Source organism: Tiliqua scincoides, chromosome 9 (assembly GCF_035046505.1).
Source record: "Tiliqua scincoides isolate rTilSci1 chromosome 9, rTilSci1.hap2, whole genome shotgun sequence".
Taxonomy (NCBI): domain Eukaryota; kingdom Metazoa; phylum Chordata; class Lepidosauria; order Squamata; family Scincidae; genus Tiliqua; species Tiliqua scincoides.
This window is the reverse complement of record NC_089829.1, coordinates 16,754,296-16,770,512: the sequence shown is the minus strand read 5'-3', so window position 1 is coordinate 16,770,512 and position 16,217 is coordinate 16,754,296. Positions and strand designations below refer to the sequence as shown.

General features: G+C 48.3%; 1 protein-coding gene across 1 annotated transcript; it reads left to right on the top strand.

Annotated features, from left to right (window-relative positions):
* The first annotated feature begins 7,082 nt into the window (after positions 1-7,082).
* On the top strand, positions 7,083-15,144 carry LOC136660165 (C-signal-like). The gene is made up of 6 exons (XM_066637238.1): positions 7,083-7,389; positions 9,567-9,618; positions 11,248-11,435; positions 12,702-12,863; positions 13,547-13,657; positions 14,929-15,144. Exons 1-6 carry the CDS (start codon positions 7,243-7,245, stop codon positions 15,040-15,042), a joined length of 774 nt encoding a protein of 257 aa, XP_066493335.1. The 5' UTR covers positions 7,083-7,242; the 3' UTR covers positions 15,043-15,144.
* Positions 15,145-16,217: the final 1,073 nt, after the last annotated feature.

Here is a 16,217-nt window from a genome sequence, read left to right as displayed (position 1 = left end):
GGTCAGATTTGGCTCAACAAGGAGAAGCCATAACTGGAGCTCATACATAGAGGGAAAAGGCTTCCCCCCCCCCCGTGGCCATTTGGGGAGTCAGGAAACCCCCTGCTACAGACATGTGGCTCCTTCAGACTTAGCCTGAATTAGAATTTAGACTCAGGCCCAGACCAAACGTGCGGAAACCCCCATGGAAACAGGCACTTTCCGCAGAATCACTGCACATGCAAATAAAAAACCCACGTGGGTTTCCACATCTGTGAGATTTTGTCACAGAATATCTGAGTTCTTCTTTCTGGGTTTTCACCACTTCATCCATAGGTTCAGGGTCTTGAATGCATGGCGCTAAAACTCACGTTGTTTTTGATACCCAGGAGTTTCAAAATACCCAGGAGTTTCACATCCACGTGATGGCCCAATTTGGAATGCACCTAGAGTGTGGTTCATGCAGGTGTGTGCCATCCAAAGCACAAAAGGTTTGATTTCAGATAAGACTTTATTAAATTCTGCAGAAAGTGAGAGACTCCATAGTGAGACAAACACTCAAGTCAAGCCGCTCTGCCTCAAAAACAGTTACATGTAGTTTATATACAGTGCCACACACTCTAAGCTGGTTGCTAGGTAGAATTGTGCAGGTGAACCTCCCTCAGTTTGGCCAGGACTGGCATTAGATGTATCTTGTGTTAGGCAGGCAGTTCCAGTTTCAACTATTTTCAGCTAATACTGGTGATTTTACGCTGCTTGAATAGTTCACCCTTTTGATAGTCCATGAGGGAGTGCTTGGTAGACGGATCACCAGAGAGGGTGAAGACCAGACCACTCACAGGCAGATGTGGTTCACAACAATTCCAATTTTTGCCTCAGTGGTCCGCACACTCCTAAAGATTGGGAACTAGTACTGCTCTAGGATCTTGACCTCTGTTAAAAGAGGAAAAAAATTATATTAGCCACAGCAGAACAGCCAACTTACCATGAAACTCCACCTTCGGGATTGTTGAAATACATACAACAAAAAATTAATCAGTCTGAGTCATGCAACTATTATTAATATTATTGCAACTCTTCTCATATAGTAGACTCAAAATTTTTAAACAATGTGGACTAATGTTGCCTCAGTGGCCCCTCTGGGATTAGGGGCCCTGAAGCTTAAACTTCATTTGTTTCACAGTAGATCAGCCCCTGGTCACAGCAAACAAAATTTGTGTGTCAATACAAAATCTTTCTTATACCTGATTAATACATCATTCAGACAAGCTGAGACAGCACCGTGAACTAAACTGTGTCACAGCTTGCCCTTCCCTTGTTTTCGGCTTCAGTTGCCCCTCCCACTTACTCTTCAGTGTTTTGATCCTTTTTCTGCAGGAGGGGGGCATTCTGGGTATACCTGCTCTGAAGGAAGCCCCATTGTGTTCAATGCGGCTTCTTCCTAGAAAAGTGTGTATGGAATGGTAGCCCAAGCCACAGGAAGGAGGGTTGCAGTTTGTCTCGCAGACCAGTGCTTTCCTACTTGCATAGGTTGTCTTGCTGAGACAGGAGGGCAGATGCAGAGGAAGGGAAAAGTGCCTCTGACATACCCTATCCATGCCTGCTCAGATGTAAGTCACATTGTATCCAAGGAGGCTTACTCCCAGGAAAGTGTGTAATGGATGTCAGAGAGAGTGAGGAGGTGACTGCACCTTTCCTGCCCCCCCCATCTCTCTCGCTGTCTCCCTCCCCCTGCATCTGCACAAGCCTACTTCTTTTGCTCCCTCACCTGGCTCTGTGGTTTGGTTTCTCCTTCCAAGAGATCCACCCTGTTCTCTCTGACATGTCATGAGCCTGGGGGCATGTGTGTCTGTGCATCACATGGCTCAGTGCAAAGGGGGCTGCTGCTGCAACCCTCTTCTCATTCTCTCTGTTTGGAAAGGACTGGATGGAGGCTTCCCCACTCTGCCTCCTCCCCACTGAAATTCCAACCAGATTCACTCTTGGGCAGTGGAAAGGGCTTTCTGACACAATCCTGTGCATGCCTACTCAGAAGGAATGGGGCTTACTTGCAGGAATGTGCATACAGGTGTGCAGTCTAAATGCATAATTATGCTTGTTTGCTGTTCTGAGTATAGATGTGACCTGCTTGGGTAACCGTCCCCATGTGCTTGCTTTGGGGCACGATCGTCTGCCTGCCATGCACACTGCACTGGCACACACACAAAACAACAGAGGCAAGAGCAGGACATTTGCTGCCCTCCGAAGGGCAAAGCTCTTGGGGAAATTCCTCTGGCAGCATTAACTGCTGTCTCACTTCACCATAGTGAAGGTGCCTTCCATTGTCACCAATGTGAAAGTGCCTTCCATTGTCATGGAGAAAGACACGGTTCTGGTCCTCAACTGGGAGGGAAATGTGGCTTCTTGGTGAGCCAATGTGGGCGGCATGATGGTGGCGGGCCCAGGAGCCCTGCATTGTGTCACCTCCTGCTCTTGAGCCCCTTTGTTATCTATTATTTTGCAGGTGTCTGAAAAGTTCACACCTACTAAAGCAAACATGCCACTACTAAAGGAATAGGGCAAATATTGACATACTGACAGTCCAATCTTATCTGGGCCTTGCGCTAACAGAACTCACATTCTGGCAGCCCAAGGCCCTTTGTGGTGGCACAGAAACCAGACTGCTGTCTCGTGCTTCTGGGCCAGTGTCTCAAATGGGCTAAGTTGTGGCACATGTAGTAGTTGCTACTGTAGGTGCCACCACTCTCAGTAAATTGGCAAAGGGGGTGAGAAGGGGGATACTCAGGGGAGATTCAGGGTACAGATGGCAAAGGGGGTAGGAAGAGTAGATCCCAGCAGCCCCAGGATCCTATCCCCTCTTATGAAACCTATCCCTCCCCTTTTTGCTCCCTGGACTTACACCAGCTCTACAGCAGGGGTAGGTTCAAGGATGCCCATAGGCTACCAGGAGGCCTACAGAGAGATAAAAGAAAAGTATTTGTCCTAAAATCTCCCAGGCATCCTGATTGCCCCTCATTGGATGCAGCATGCATCCTGTTGGCATAACTGCATCATCACCATTGGTGGATGATAGGATTGGGCTATTAGTCTCCACTCTTGGTCAGCATAGCTGGCAGAGACCAAATCCAACCAGCAGATATATTTTGCTGAGTCACTGGCTATCATATAGTCAGGACCAACACCCACCAAACCCAGTCTCCAGGGCACAGCCAGTCCCTGACCTGCAACTGTCTGCAAAGGTAGGCTGCCACCACCTTTACCTGCCAGCTTTCCAGCCAGTGGACAGTGAAGGCCTGTAGGCACCCCCAGTCCTTAAGCATTTAGAGCTACACAACCAACAATGCTACTTGGCCTCAGGCCCTGGGAAAATGTACAAAAGGCAGGAATGTGGCTAAGATGGCCAAGACTGGATTTGGGGGAACTTATTCCTTCTTACAAACAACACTGCAGTAGATTTTCTTAGTTTATTAAGACAGAATAAATGTTTGGGTTATACAGAACTCCAAAGTACAAAAAATAGATTACAAGTTACAGTCAAAAGCATTACAGCAGCTAAAAAATAACTCCACCCTAGCATGGTGTCTTTTCCAATGACTGTTTTTGGTTACTATTTTTTTTCTTATATATATGAGCTCTTTGGGGGCAGGGAACTATTGATTGATTTTATTATGTAAACTGCCTTGTGAACTACTCTGGTTAAAAATCCGAATATAACAACAACAACAACAACAACAACAGAATGTGCAAAAGAGAGCGACTAAGATTATTACTGGGCTGGGACACCTTCCTTATGAGGAAAGGCTACGGCGTTTGGCCTCTTCAGCCTAGAAAAGAGACGCCTGAGGGCGGACATGATTGAGACATACAAAATTATGCAGGGGATAGACAGAGTGGATAGAGGGATGCTCTTTACACTCTCACATAACACCAAAACCAGGGGACATCCACTAAAATTGAGTGTTGGGAGGGTTAGGACAGACAAAAGAAAATATTTCTTTACTCAGCGTGTGGTTGGTCTGTGGAACTCCTTGCCACAGGATGTGGTGACGGCATCTGGCCTGGATGCCTTTAAAAGGGGATTAGACAAGTTTCTGGAGGAAAAATCCATTATGGGTTACAAGCCATGATGCGTATGTGCAACCTCCTGATTTTAGAAATGGGCTATGTCAGAATGCCAATGCAAGGGAGGGCACCAGGATGCAGGTCTCTTGTTATCTGGTGTGTTCCCTGGGGCATTTGGTGGGCTGCTGTGAGGAAGCTGGACTAGATGGGCCTATGGCCTGATCCAGTGGGGCTGTTCTTATGTTATTATGTAAACTAACTCCTAAGTCTAACTGGACTATCACCTATGTACTCCCTGAGCTTGGACAAAGAGTGAACTGATGGATTAACCCACAGTGCCCCCGCAGTAGTATTGGCAAGCATCCATAGTAGGATGGGCAGGCCCTGATAGCCCTTAGCAACAGTAATATGCCTTAGCAATATACCCGACAGGTTACTTTTTGGTTCTGTCCTGTTCAATCCAGAGCTTGGATTACCAGAATGCTGACATCACTGGCTGATGTAAGCACATTCGACCCCTCCCAACCTGAGAATCTCAACTTAATCAATGCTTAGTTAGCACCTGTCTTCTTTGTCTGAAGAGTCCAACCAGCAGATAACACAGGTGGCCAGCTGGGGAAGCCACAGTCAGCCCTTTCCCTCTTGCAGCAAGGCACAGCAATTCTCAGCAACTCAAAATGGATCCTGGCCTGTCAAGATGGACTTCTTGATTGTTGGCCACTAACCCTGACAAATCATTCTGCATGTCCCTCTTGAATTGTTCTCTCTTGTCTCCTAAAAAGAGCACATTGCAGTGGCAGCCAGCAGGTGTTGTCATCTAGGTCAGGGGTGTCCAAAGTTTTTGGCAGGAGGGCCACATCATCTCTCTGACACTGTGTCGGGGGCCAGGGAAAAAAAAGAATTAATATACGTTTAAAATTTGAATAAATTTACATACATTTACATAAATGTATATATTAAAGAGGACTATATTAAAGATGAACATTCATCAGTTGTAAAACCACCAATGAATGAAGGTCTTGCAATAGCTCAAGGCCTATAAAAGGCCTTGTGAAAAGCAAGGCTGGCCTTTCCTTTGCTGCTGCTGCTGCATCACAGATGTGAAACAGCAAGCAGTGGAGGGAGCCCTCATCCCACAGCTCATGCAAGAGGTCAAACAGTCGCCCTCACGCTAAGAGCAGTTGCTTTGGGCCAGTGTGGGCTCCAGCAAATCTCTGGAGGGCCAGAGGCTTATTGGAGACTGGGGGCTCCCTGAGGGCCACATTGGGAGTCCTCGAGGGCCGCAAGTGGCCCCAGGGATGGGGTTTGGGCACCCCTGATCTAGGTGCACTCTGAGAACTTGGTTGGTGCTCTACGTTCTTCATCCATAAGGGCACAGGTGTTGGTTGCTGATTGCTGGTTCTCTCCAAATCTTGTGTTCCAGCAGCATCAGGCCCTTTATTTTATGGCTGTTGCAAATGTGGTCACGCCATCTGGAGCACCTGGGCTGCTGATGCAAGTGGCAAGCAGTGGCAGCAGCCCATCTGCCCGTGGCATCCTACTTAAGCCTTTCATGCAGCTGTACCGAGCTAAACAAGCGCATCGGTAAAGCAGCTACCACGTTTTCCAGACTCACAAAGAGAGTCTGGTCCAACAAGAAGCTGACAGAACATACCAAGATCCAGGTCTATAGAGCTTGCGTCCTGAGTACACTTCTGTACTGCAGCGAGTCATGGACTCTTCACTCACAACAGGAGAGGAAACTGAATGCTTTCCACATGCGCTGCCACATGACGTATTCTCGGCATCACCTGGCAGGACAAAGTTCCAAACAACACAGTCCTGGAACGTGCTGGAATCCCTAGCATGTATGCACTACTGAAACAGAGACGCCTGCGTTGGCTCGGTCATGTCGTGAGAATGGATGATGGCCGGATCCCAAAGGATCTCCTCTATGGAGAATTCGTGCAAGGAAAGTGCCCTACAGGTAGACCACAGCTGCGATACAAGGACATCTGCAAGAGGGATCTGAAGGCCTTAGGAGTGGACCTCAACAAGTGGGAAACCCTGGCCTCTGAGCGGCCCGCTTGGAGGCAGGCTGTGCAACATGGCCTTTCCCAGTTTGAAGAGACACTTGGCCAACAGACTGAGGCTAAGAGGCAAAGAAGGAAAGCCCATAGCCAGGGAGACAGGCCAGGGACAGACTGCACTTGCTCCCGTTGTGGAAGGGATTGTCACTCCCGAATCGGCCTTTTCAGCCACACTAGATGCTGTTCCAGAACCACCTTTCAGAGCGCGATACCATAGTCTTTCGAGACTGAAGGTTGCCAACATACATGCAGCTCTGCAAACCACTAGGGAACCAACTTTGCTCCAAGACTGCCAGGAGGGAGCTTGTTAACAGCCCCAGTCATGTCCCAGAAGCAGAGGCCAACCAGAGCCTCAGTGAATCATGGACCATAGCTGCAGGAAAATTCCCCAGAGTCATGAGAAATCCGCCTGGATCTATATGACTCGGAGGCAGACCATTCAAATATAGGCCCCCAGCCTCTGCAGGGGTAAAGGCCTGTGAGAAGCCTAAAGCGTTACCAGGATGTGATCCATCCTGGACAAAGCAGGGATCTTAGACTGCAATCCTAACCTCACTTTCCTGGGAGTAAGTCCCATTGAACACAATAGGACTTGCTTCTGAGTAGACCTGGATTGTGTCCTTAATTTCCTCCGTACCCAGATCACCACCCACTTGCCCAACAGTGCCTACGAGGTCCGGTGTGTGTTGTACCATGTGCATGGGGCAATGATTCATGGTGCCTCCATGCCATTTTTAATGGGGGGGATGACAAACTTCCAGCCTGGACAAGAGCATACAGCAAAATGTCCAAACACCCAAATAGCTCCAGTGATGGAGAGATAGGACAGGGACTTCTCTGGGGCTCTTGTGATAGCAACATCACAAGGGTCTCTTCGTCCAGCCGCTGGCAAGATTGATCCAGCTTGCAAATTCCACTCTGATTGCCAAGAGCATTTCCTGCCCTTTCCTTTTGAAACTGCTGCTCATCAAGCTGCTCTCTGGCAAGAGCAAGTGGGGCTTTCATAACAGTGAAGAACATGATATTTCTGTGCAACTAGTGGATAAGGAGGCGGGGCCATGCTGAAGCCCTTTATAAAAGAAATCTCCGAGTGAGAGACAGCAGGCGGAGGAGCACTGGCTTCAAGGGCAACATGGCAGCTGGGAACATCTGCAGCGTTCTGGTGACAGGAGCCAACCGAGGCATTGGCTTGGAGCTAGTGAAGCACTTCCTTGCGAAAGCAACCCCTCCCAAAGTGATCTTTGCTGCCTGCCGTGATCCAGAAGGGGCCAGAGCAAAGGTGAGTTGTCACAGCACTTTTGTACCCGAATTTAAAGGCAGAAAGTGTGTTTCCCCCCTCCCACCAGATCAGCAAAATGAAATACTTTGCTATGCACAGCTGAGATGTACTAGATGCCTGTTGCCTTTCTCTCCTTCCCATCCCTGCAAATTGTTCATACACAGAAACATCTCCTAAGGAGAGAGACTGCATCTGATTTAGGGAACCAGCCATCTGTGGAGGTGCACATGATGTGCCTGTTTGCATGAGATCAGCTCCAGTTGCATTGCCCTGCAGCAACTGCTCAGCTTCCAGGGAACGTGGCTGCCTGCCTTGCCTTCTAGAACAAGGCTGACAGCAACTTTCTTCCCAGAATCTGTCTGAAAAGCTGGCCAGTTATAGCAACAAGAGGTTTATTTCCGTCATTGAATTCTGCATGTTTGTCAAACGTCATTTCCTGAGCCCACTGAAATGCTGGCTGCCCTGTTCCCATCCAGCCCTCAATAAGGTGACCTCCATAATCTTTGCCCACAATGATTTTTGCTCCCACAATGCTCCATGTAAGCACTGTGGCACCACATGGGGCATTGTGGGGGGCATATAAACATGGCAGGCAGCTGCCATTGGTGGGAGCACTGTTGCTGCTGCTGAATGAAAGACACTTTGATCTGTCACCACCAAAGGGGAGGGAGTCCTCCCAGCCAAGGGCTGCCAGTTGCAAGCTGGCCCCGTTCCTTCCAGGCACCAGGTGGGCACCAGGGTGCTGGGCCCTTGGTTGTGACTCAAAAGAGCCTTGTGCCACTGACAGGCTTGATTTCTCTCATGAACCGTGGCTTGAATGCAGATATCCTGCAAAGGGGAGGACCCCCTCCTTGCTCCCTGTAGACCAGTGATTCCAAAAACTTTTAGTACCAGGACCCACTTTTTAAAACAAGCTATCAAAACCCACCTAGCTTTATGAGACTTAAAAAAAACAAATGTTTCACTTTACCAGCCACTCAAGCCTTATTCTTTTTTACTGTGGTGGTGGTGAGAGGGGACCACCTTCTGGAGTGTTTGTTGAGTTCCATGTTCAGTGGATCGGGGCATTCTGGTGGTTTTGCATTCTCCTTTGTCTAACCTTTGATAAAAGCCAAAGCACAGTTTTGGTAATCTCTTCATCCCCTTTGGAGGACAAGGGGCTGGGAAGCTAGCCAGAGGCCTGAACATCTCTCTTCCCTCCCTTTCCACCTCATGTGCAGTAGTGGTGGGAAGGTTACCTGGCCTTGCCAGCGAGTCTCATGAGATGAATTTGGTGCCCTGATTCCAGCAATGGGCTGGTAGTGAGAAAGAAGCCTTGAATACCTGAATGGAGGGGACGGGATTGGGTCCTGCTCCCCTCCTGTTATGAGCAACTCCCTGCCTTGCCCTCGATGTGCAAATTGAACAGACATGTGAATATCACATCCAACCTGCCCCATCCAGTCTAGTTTGTTGCCTTTCAAGTGGCAGCATTCCAGCTGACACAGGCAGGCATGGATTTTGCAGAGGGCAGTACAGCATTTTATCTGGACAATTCAGCTCAGAAGTTGAGATCTGATGGCAATCTGGGCTTCTGGGATATTTAAAAAAATATATATATTTTTTAATTTTGATCCAGAAAGTGTATCCCGCCTTTCTGCCCCCCTAAGAGGCAGCCAAGGGTTAGGCTTTGGGGGCAATAACTGGAGCCCAGAAGGAACAAGTTACTGATGTGCCTCTTTCTTGTTGACAGGTGAAGTCACCCCTGTTGACTCTTGCATTTGGCTTTTGGTGAACATGTTGGCACATTCACAGGAATAATGGAACTGGGCCATGTTCCCAAATCATGTTGCCACGCCCTGTGACAGCTCCTCCAAGTGGATTAAACAAGGACATGTTGGGAGTTGGGGTCTGGATACATTCCTAGTGTTTTCCACTGGCAGCATTTGTTGCCTTTTAGTTCAAAGCTGTAGTACTGGGAAGCCTAGTGGCTACAGACTGAGCTACAAATCAGGAAGCTCCTGGTTCAAATCCAACCTGAACTATGAGCACATTGGGTGGGCTTCAGTGTGAGACTTTTCTTGGCCTCCATCCTCTTACCTGCAATGTGGGGATGATACTAACATCCTACTTTGCTGTGCAGAAAGCAGCACTTGGGAAAGATTGCACTGGAGCTTGTCTTTTCTTTCTTCTTGCAGGAGCTGAAGACCCTAGCATCCAAGCACCCCAACCTGGCAATATTGCAACTTGGTATGTCTGCCCTTTTCTCCATACAACTGTTTAGTACTGCCAAAGTTCTACCTAGCTTCTCATTCTCTGCCTTGGCACCCTGACTGGTAGTATTTCCCCCCACATCTTGTTGTATCATTTAGCCAGGAAGACCGTTGTCAAATCTCCAGGAGCGTTTCCAATACTTTCCTGGAGACTCCAGGTCTGCCCTGGAGGATTGGTGACCCCCTTCATGCTCAGCAGTTTCTCAAGGCCACCTGATGGCCACCATGAAAACCTGGCAGGCAGTCTTATCCCCTTCCCCCTTAGCATTTTGCTGAGTGACACTCAGTTCATAGCATGGGACAAGGTAGAGAATAAGCCCAGGTTCCTCCAAAGTGTGCAGTTTGTACTTGGCATGCACTTGTGCCAAGTGTACTTGGCATGTTCATATTTGCAGGAGCCATCAGATTCTGACAATGACTTGAACAGAAGGCATTCTGCAGGAGGGGGAGCGGCACTGAGAACCATGAAAGCAAAGCTGGTGCTGAAAAGAGCCCTGCCCAGGATTTGTTTGTACAGTGCAACTGGATGTGATCAGATGGGCCCAGATTGACATCTGTGGTATTTCATGCACAAAGGGTGGGCCTTGGCTGCTGTGGCAACTAATCAGTGCCACTCCTCTAGAGAAGGCAAATAGCCAACTATCTGAAAGGGGAAATCACTCAAGAGGAATTAAGCACCCAGGTGTTGGTGGTGCCCGTCACTCCACCACCCTTGGGGTAAATGAATTTGTTCTTTTCCATTGAGGCAAACTAGGCAGTGCACCACTGCAGCATCTGAAACAGCATCCCTGCCTCCCTCTGCTCTTTCCTCTCTTTTGCCACCCACCTGGCTACACAAAAGAAATCCTTCAACGTGTTGTTTGTTCATTTGCAAATATTTAAGGAGATGGGAAAATAAAGGGGGGGATGATGAGGAAAAAGAAGACAGGAGAGGGGTTTGAGTTTAATTTTTGCCCAGCCCATGGGTGTACACATTTGGTCTCTGTTGCATATAAGCAATATTGGGCAGAAATGGTTTAATGTGACTTGCTTCTGGGTGAGTGTCTGGGTGAGTGTTCTGGGTGACACAAACATTTTCTTTTAGATCCTTGCAGTTCAAATGCTTCACAACAATCTCTGTGTGCTTTGCAAAGAGTAGCTCCTGGATTCACTCTCTGAAAACACCCTGGTTGCCAGGGGCAGTTTCCCGTCTTATGTAACCCTTTCTGTTACCCTTTCAACCCAGTTGTTGTTTCTGCATGTGCCGGTATTGCTCTGATGCTGGTTTAGGGATTGAGAAACGCTAAACTCCTTTTTCTTCCACATGGCTTGGTTGTTTTCCCTTTTCCTTTGGTGACACGCTGCTTGAAAACTGCCTGAAAAGCCTGACTTTGCTACAATCAGGGGCGCACACACCAGATGACAGTTTGTTGGTGAGCCCCTAGCTGCCAGTGCGGGCTTGTATAACCAGCTGCCTTCTGCCATTATTTCAGAGTGAACATCTGTGACCTCCTGAGCAGTGAAAGTACTGAAAGAAGGATGCAGCTCTGAGGCACAATTTGGGTTGCCCCTTCCACACAGTCCAGTTGCCTCCTGATGAAAGTCACTTCTGTTTCCTTCCTTCTAGAAACCACGGATGAAGAGAGTGTCAAGGCAGCCGCCAAGAAAGCTGAGGCCCGCCTGGGTGGGTCTGGCCTCAACCTGCTCATCAACAATGCTGGCGTCATGCCTCCTTGTACCCTGGAGTCCGCCACTGCTCAAGACATGCTGGATGTGTACAACACCAACCTTGTTGGGCCAGTGTTGGTGACCAAGGTCAGTTTCCACACAAAAAAGGTAATCCCTCAGTTTAGGGTGCAGGATTGAGAAGAAGCCAGGTGCACATCTCACTGCAACCCCCCTCAGTGCTGGGGGCACTGAGCTGCTGCCCCCCATTACTTTCAGTTTTGGGGCAAGTTTGGACACCTGCCACAGGGGACACAATATCTTGCTCACCAATGGCACCACCTTTCTCCAAGCTCCCTCCAAAGGCATTTGGCTACTGCTGCAAGTTTCAGCCATGGTACCTCATAACACCAGCACAGATGTGGATGTCATTTTAGGGCACTTGTAGTAGGAGAAAGAGGAATAAAGTATCAATCTAAATACAGATGCTGTAGCAGCAGTCAAGGGCAGGCGAAAAGAGAGTGTGCAAGGGCAAAACCACCTGTAAGCTGAGCCACGGATGCCTCCCCTTCTGCACAGGCTCAGGATTGGTAATGACAGCCATAAGATAGAGAAGGGTCATTATCCAAGAGTTAGACCATGCTTGAGAGGCCAGAGGGAGAAAGGCAATGGGGGGATTTAATCTGTGCATATGATAGATGTGGGCGTGACTTGTACTGGTAGTTTCAGAGGAAAATTTCAAATGAAACTGAGGTGGAAGAAGCCAGCTGGAAACTCTCAAATGCTGGGTTATTGATGTTCTTGGCCTGTAGCCACTCCCCAATAAAGCTTCTTACTTTTTGTGTCCTTCTGTCTGGTTTCATTTAAAAGTACTCAGAAGGCCAAGTTGCCTACCATAATCTAGTTCCTTTTCTAACGAAGTTCTGATGAAGATTCTTTCTGGAATATTTGGGTTCATCCCCTTTGTTTTATTGCCCAGTCCTACCCTCTCTGTAGCCCTTCCAGGCCTCTCTTCATCCAAGAGAAATGCCTGGAGAGAGAAGGGATTGCCCAGTTTTAGGGACTGGCTGTGCCACATTTCTCCCCAATTCTTGGCCTCAGAGTTGTAATTTTTGTGAGTCCAAGCTGAGGACAGATGCTCAGCAGAATCCATTTCTCTCTGTGCTGGAATCCACCAGCCCCCTCTTGCCTCCAGGCAGATCTGGACTGCAGCAAAAAAGTTGCAGGCAGTGAGGTATATCAGGACAAGCAGTGCCTGAAAGGGTGGTGTTTTGACTCAACAATCTGATCATCTTTGGTCACAGAATCTCACCCAGACCTCCAGCAAATCCTACCTCACCATGCTATACAGGTTAGTGCCTCCATAGTAGGAGGGGCAGGTTTGGTACTTAACCAGTGGTGCTTGCCTCTCTATAGGCATTCTTGCCCTTACTGAAGAAGGCAGCCCACGCGTCCCAACAGAAAGGTCTGAACTGCACAAGAGCTGCAATCATTAACATGTCCACTGTCCTCGGATCCATTGAGAAAACTCCTGAAACCTATTTCTTCATGCCTGTTGTCTCTTATCGCTGCAGCAAGGTAAGTATATGGGATAGACCCCCTGGGGGCTGGGGGATAAGAATAGGTCCACAGTTTGCCTGTACTTGTCCTAAGAGGCGACTAAACAGCCACCGGGTAGGTGGGACCCGTTAGCCGGGAAGACAGCTCATCTGAGAGAAGGAAAACTCTGATCCCAAATCTCTACTGCCTTGTGGCTATATCCAGTTATGGAAAAGGCTTCAGGAGACAACTTTGAGGCAAAATCTGGAGCCAGATGATCTGGAGAGATGATGTGGCCCTCCTGCCAAAAAGTTTGGACACCCGTCATAGACCACAGAAAGTTTTTCCCAATTAAATAGCTCACCAAGATGTGTGTTAAGTGCACAGAAACAAATACAATTGGGATTGCAGCCACGGTGGGAACAAACCATGGTTTTTGATCCCACTGCCCCTCCCTTAATTAGTAATCCTTTAATTAAAAAGCGTTTTTTCCTCTTAGTCCTGGAGTTCAGTTCCCAGGTAACACAGCTGGGAAATGAACCTGGAGAATTGCCTGGAGAATTGAGTGTCAGTTATTGATCGTACAGCACTGGCAGGGGCCCAGTGTCGGTTGCATTTTATTGATCCAAATGAGTACTATGACCAGTCCCTTCCTGCTTTAAGAGCCAGGACTGCAGGGATGCAAGAGTATCATCTCCTTTCATGTCTTGATTTGTCTCCAGGCTGCAATGAACATGCTCACCAAGTGCCAGTCAATGAGCTACAAAGATGACGGGATCCTGTGCACTGCGATTCATCCTGGCTGGGTGAAAACAGATCTGGGCAGCCAGCAGGTGGGTCTAGTTTCACCACAATAGCATGGGTGTGCTGCCCTTGGCTCTGTCCTCCCTGGGCTCAGGGTGGTGGCCTTGGAAACTGTACTGCATTGTTAATATGAACAGAGCTCAGAAAACAAAGGAAGGTGAGCTGCACTCCCGACATGCTTCTGCATGTCTTATGCAGAAATACCAGGTGGGGGTTGTTTTTTGTTTTCAGTAGTTGCAAGATCTGAACTTAGAGCTTCACAATCATGCATCAAGGTACATCTCATCAGCCTGTATATGCCAGCTGCATCATCACACCAGAAAACTAATTGCCTGGAGCTCCAGAATGAGTCAGTTATTTCTCTGGCCTGCCATTAGGAGAACTGGGACTGGGCTTTTCTAGGTGTGTCCATCCACCTGTCATCACTTAGGGTTTTGCTCTGACTTTCCCTGTTCCCAGTCATTCTGATATGATTCTCCCCATGAGCATATCACTTTCCTCTGCAGCTCCAGTGACCATTAGACAGGTTTTGAGGGATCTCCATTTTGGCCAGGACACTTCAGTGTGAATCAGAATGACAGGCACAGACCTAAAGCGGATGTTGTTCTGCAACCTAAGGGGGAGAAGATCCTGCTAGCACGACTCAGTTGGGACTGACTTATGGCAGCTGCAGAAATCAGAGCGAACCTTTGCAAAGAGTTGAAGTCACTTGGGGACTTGAGACATTGTTCATGTCATAGATGGGACAGTGTCTCTCAGAATGGTTTCCTATCCTCTCCCTGCTGCCACCACTTCAGGTCATCCCCAAATACAAAGCCAAAATGCTAAATGTCCTTGCTGCAGCCAAGCAGGGAAGGGGTCTGGTCAGTGCCTGGATGGGTGCCTACCTAGGACACTCCCCCACCACTTGGAGCTCCATGATGGAAAAAAGGCGAGCATACATAAAGACTTCACACAACTCATTTTACAGAATGTATTCTGCAACTCCGTATTATGTGGGCTAATTAGGCACCTCTGCCTTCATGCCATTCCTCCCATTGGGCTCACCCTGGCCTGCAAGGTGCTGCATCATTGATAGGCTGTGATATTTGCTTGGCCTGTGTTAGATGCAAGGGGAAACCTCCAGAGATTTCCAGACAATTCACCAGTGGTAACCACAAGCATTTGAGCTGGACTCAAGCTCTTAACAGATTGGTCTAACTTTAACAAGGCAGTTGACTGTCCATCTGGATCTCTCCCTGACCCATCTCACTTGGCCACCTTATCTGTGCAGTATCTAACCATGGTCTGGATGTTGCAGGCTGATCTGACCGTTGAGGAGAGCGTGACTGGCATCATGAATGTGCTTTGCAATCTCTCTGAAAAACACCATGGGATTCTGCTGACTTGGGAAGGGAAGACATTGCCATGGTGAGACCCCCTGCATGCAGAAGGAAGGACCCAGGAAGGCTGCAGTGTGTGTGTGCGTGTGTGTCTTTGTACAATGGGCCTTATGAATAAAAGCTGATCAACCATGCAGGGCCTTCTTTTCTGTCCCTAAATGGGAAGGGTTCCAGTTTTTACTTCAGGAGGAGGATTTGGGAAGTTGGACCTGGTAGTCTTGCTGATACACTGCCTTTCCTCAAGAAAGAGTGCTGCTCTACTTTTCCAAGGGAAAAGTAGTTAGGGCACACTAGAGCAGCACTCTTTCTTGAGGCAGCTCACCCTGGATCCTACTTCAGGGAAACATTTCCCCCAAGCAGGTCCCCTATTAACAACATCGCACAACACTCTCCACCTCAATCTCATTTGAATTTGTGCCTTCAATACCTCTTTTGAGAAAGCTGAAAAGAACACCGAGTTGGATTGTGCACCCTGGACATTAGGAAAGCAAACTTTGGAAGGAGGAGGGACATACTAGGCGAAATTCCATGGGCAGAAACCCTCAGGGAGAAGGGGCTCAGGATGGACAGGAATTTCTTAAAAGGGAGCTACTGAAGGAGCAATCTCAAATGGTCCTGATCAGGAAAAAGAGGTGGTGTCTAAAGAAACCATATTTTAGAAACTGTCTAAAGAAACCAGACACAAGGAGCTTTCTGAGAAGGGGGCATGTAAGAGGGACATGTACAGGAAGTAGGAGGGGCAAATTGACAAAAATGATCACAAACACGTACCTGTAACTGTTAAGCACAGTGAGAGTCTGGAGGGCTGAAGCTCAAAATGAGCTCAGCAACAACAGAGCTGGTATAACTCTGAGGAGTCCCATTGGGAACCATGTTCTGGCTGACACCGAGGTATCTCCCCTTCCTGTCCCTACTGCCTGGTCCCTCCACTGGGAATGCAGCCAGTACGCCAGTGGTCTGCATCCAATATACCATCCCCAGACAGAACCATTACAGAGGAGAATTCAGGCACAGTCTTATGTGTGTCTACTAGAAGCAAGTCTTATTGTATTCAATGGGGCTCACTCCCAGCATGACTGGGAACATTCAGTCCAGCCTGCAGAAATGCAGCCCCTCTTCAAAATGGGCAGTTTTTTAAAAGAAGAGTTTCATGCCTGCTCCCAAGACAAGGTGGCTGTTTGAGAAAACAAGAGTGGAGACAGGGCTA

Excerpts from the sequence above, each read along its gene's own strand:
- LOC136660165 (XM_066637238.1), top strand. The coding sequence starts at position 7,243 with ATGGCAGCTGGGAACATCTGCAGCGTTCTGGTGACAGGAGCCAACCGA. Across the intron at positions 12,864-13,546 it reads TCTCTTATCGCTGCAGCAAG|GCTGCAATGAACATGCTCAC; the intron begins GTAAGTATATGG and ends ATTTGTCTCCAG. Across the intron at positions 13,658-14,928 it reads CAGATCTGGGCAGCCAGCAG|GCTGATCTGACCGTTGAGGA; the intron begins GTGGGTCTAGTT and ends TGGATGTTGCAG.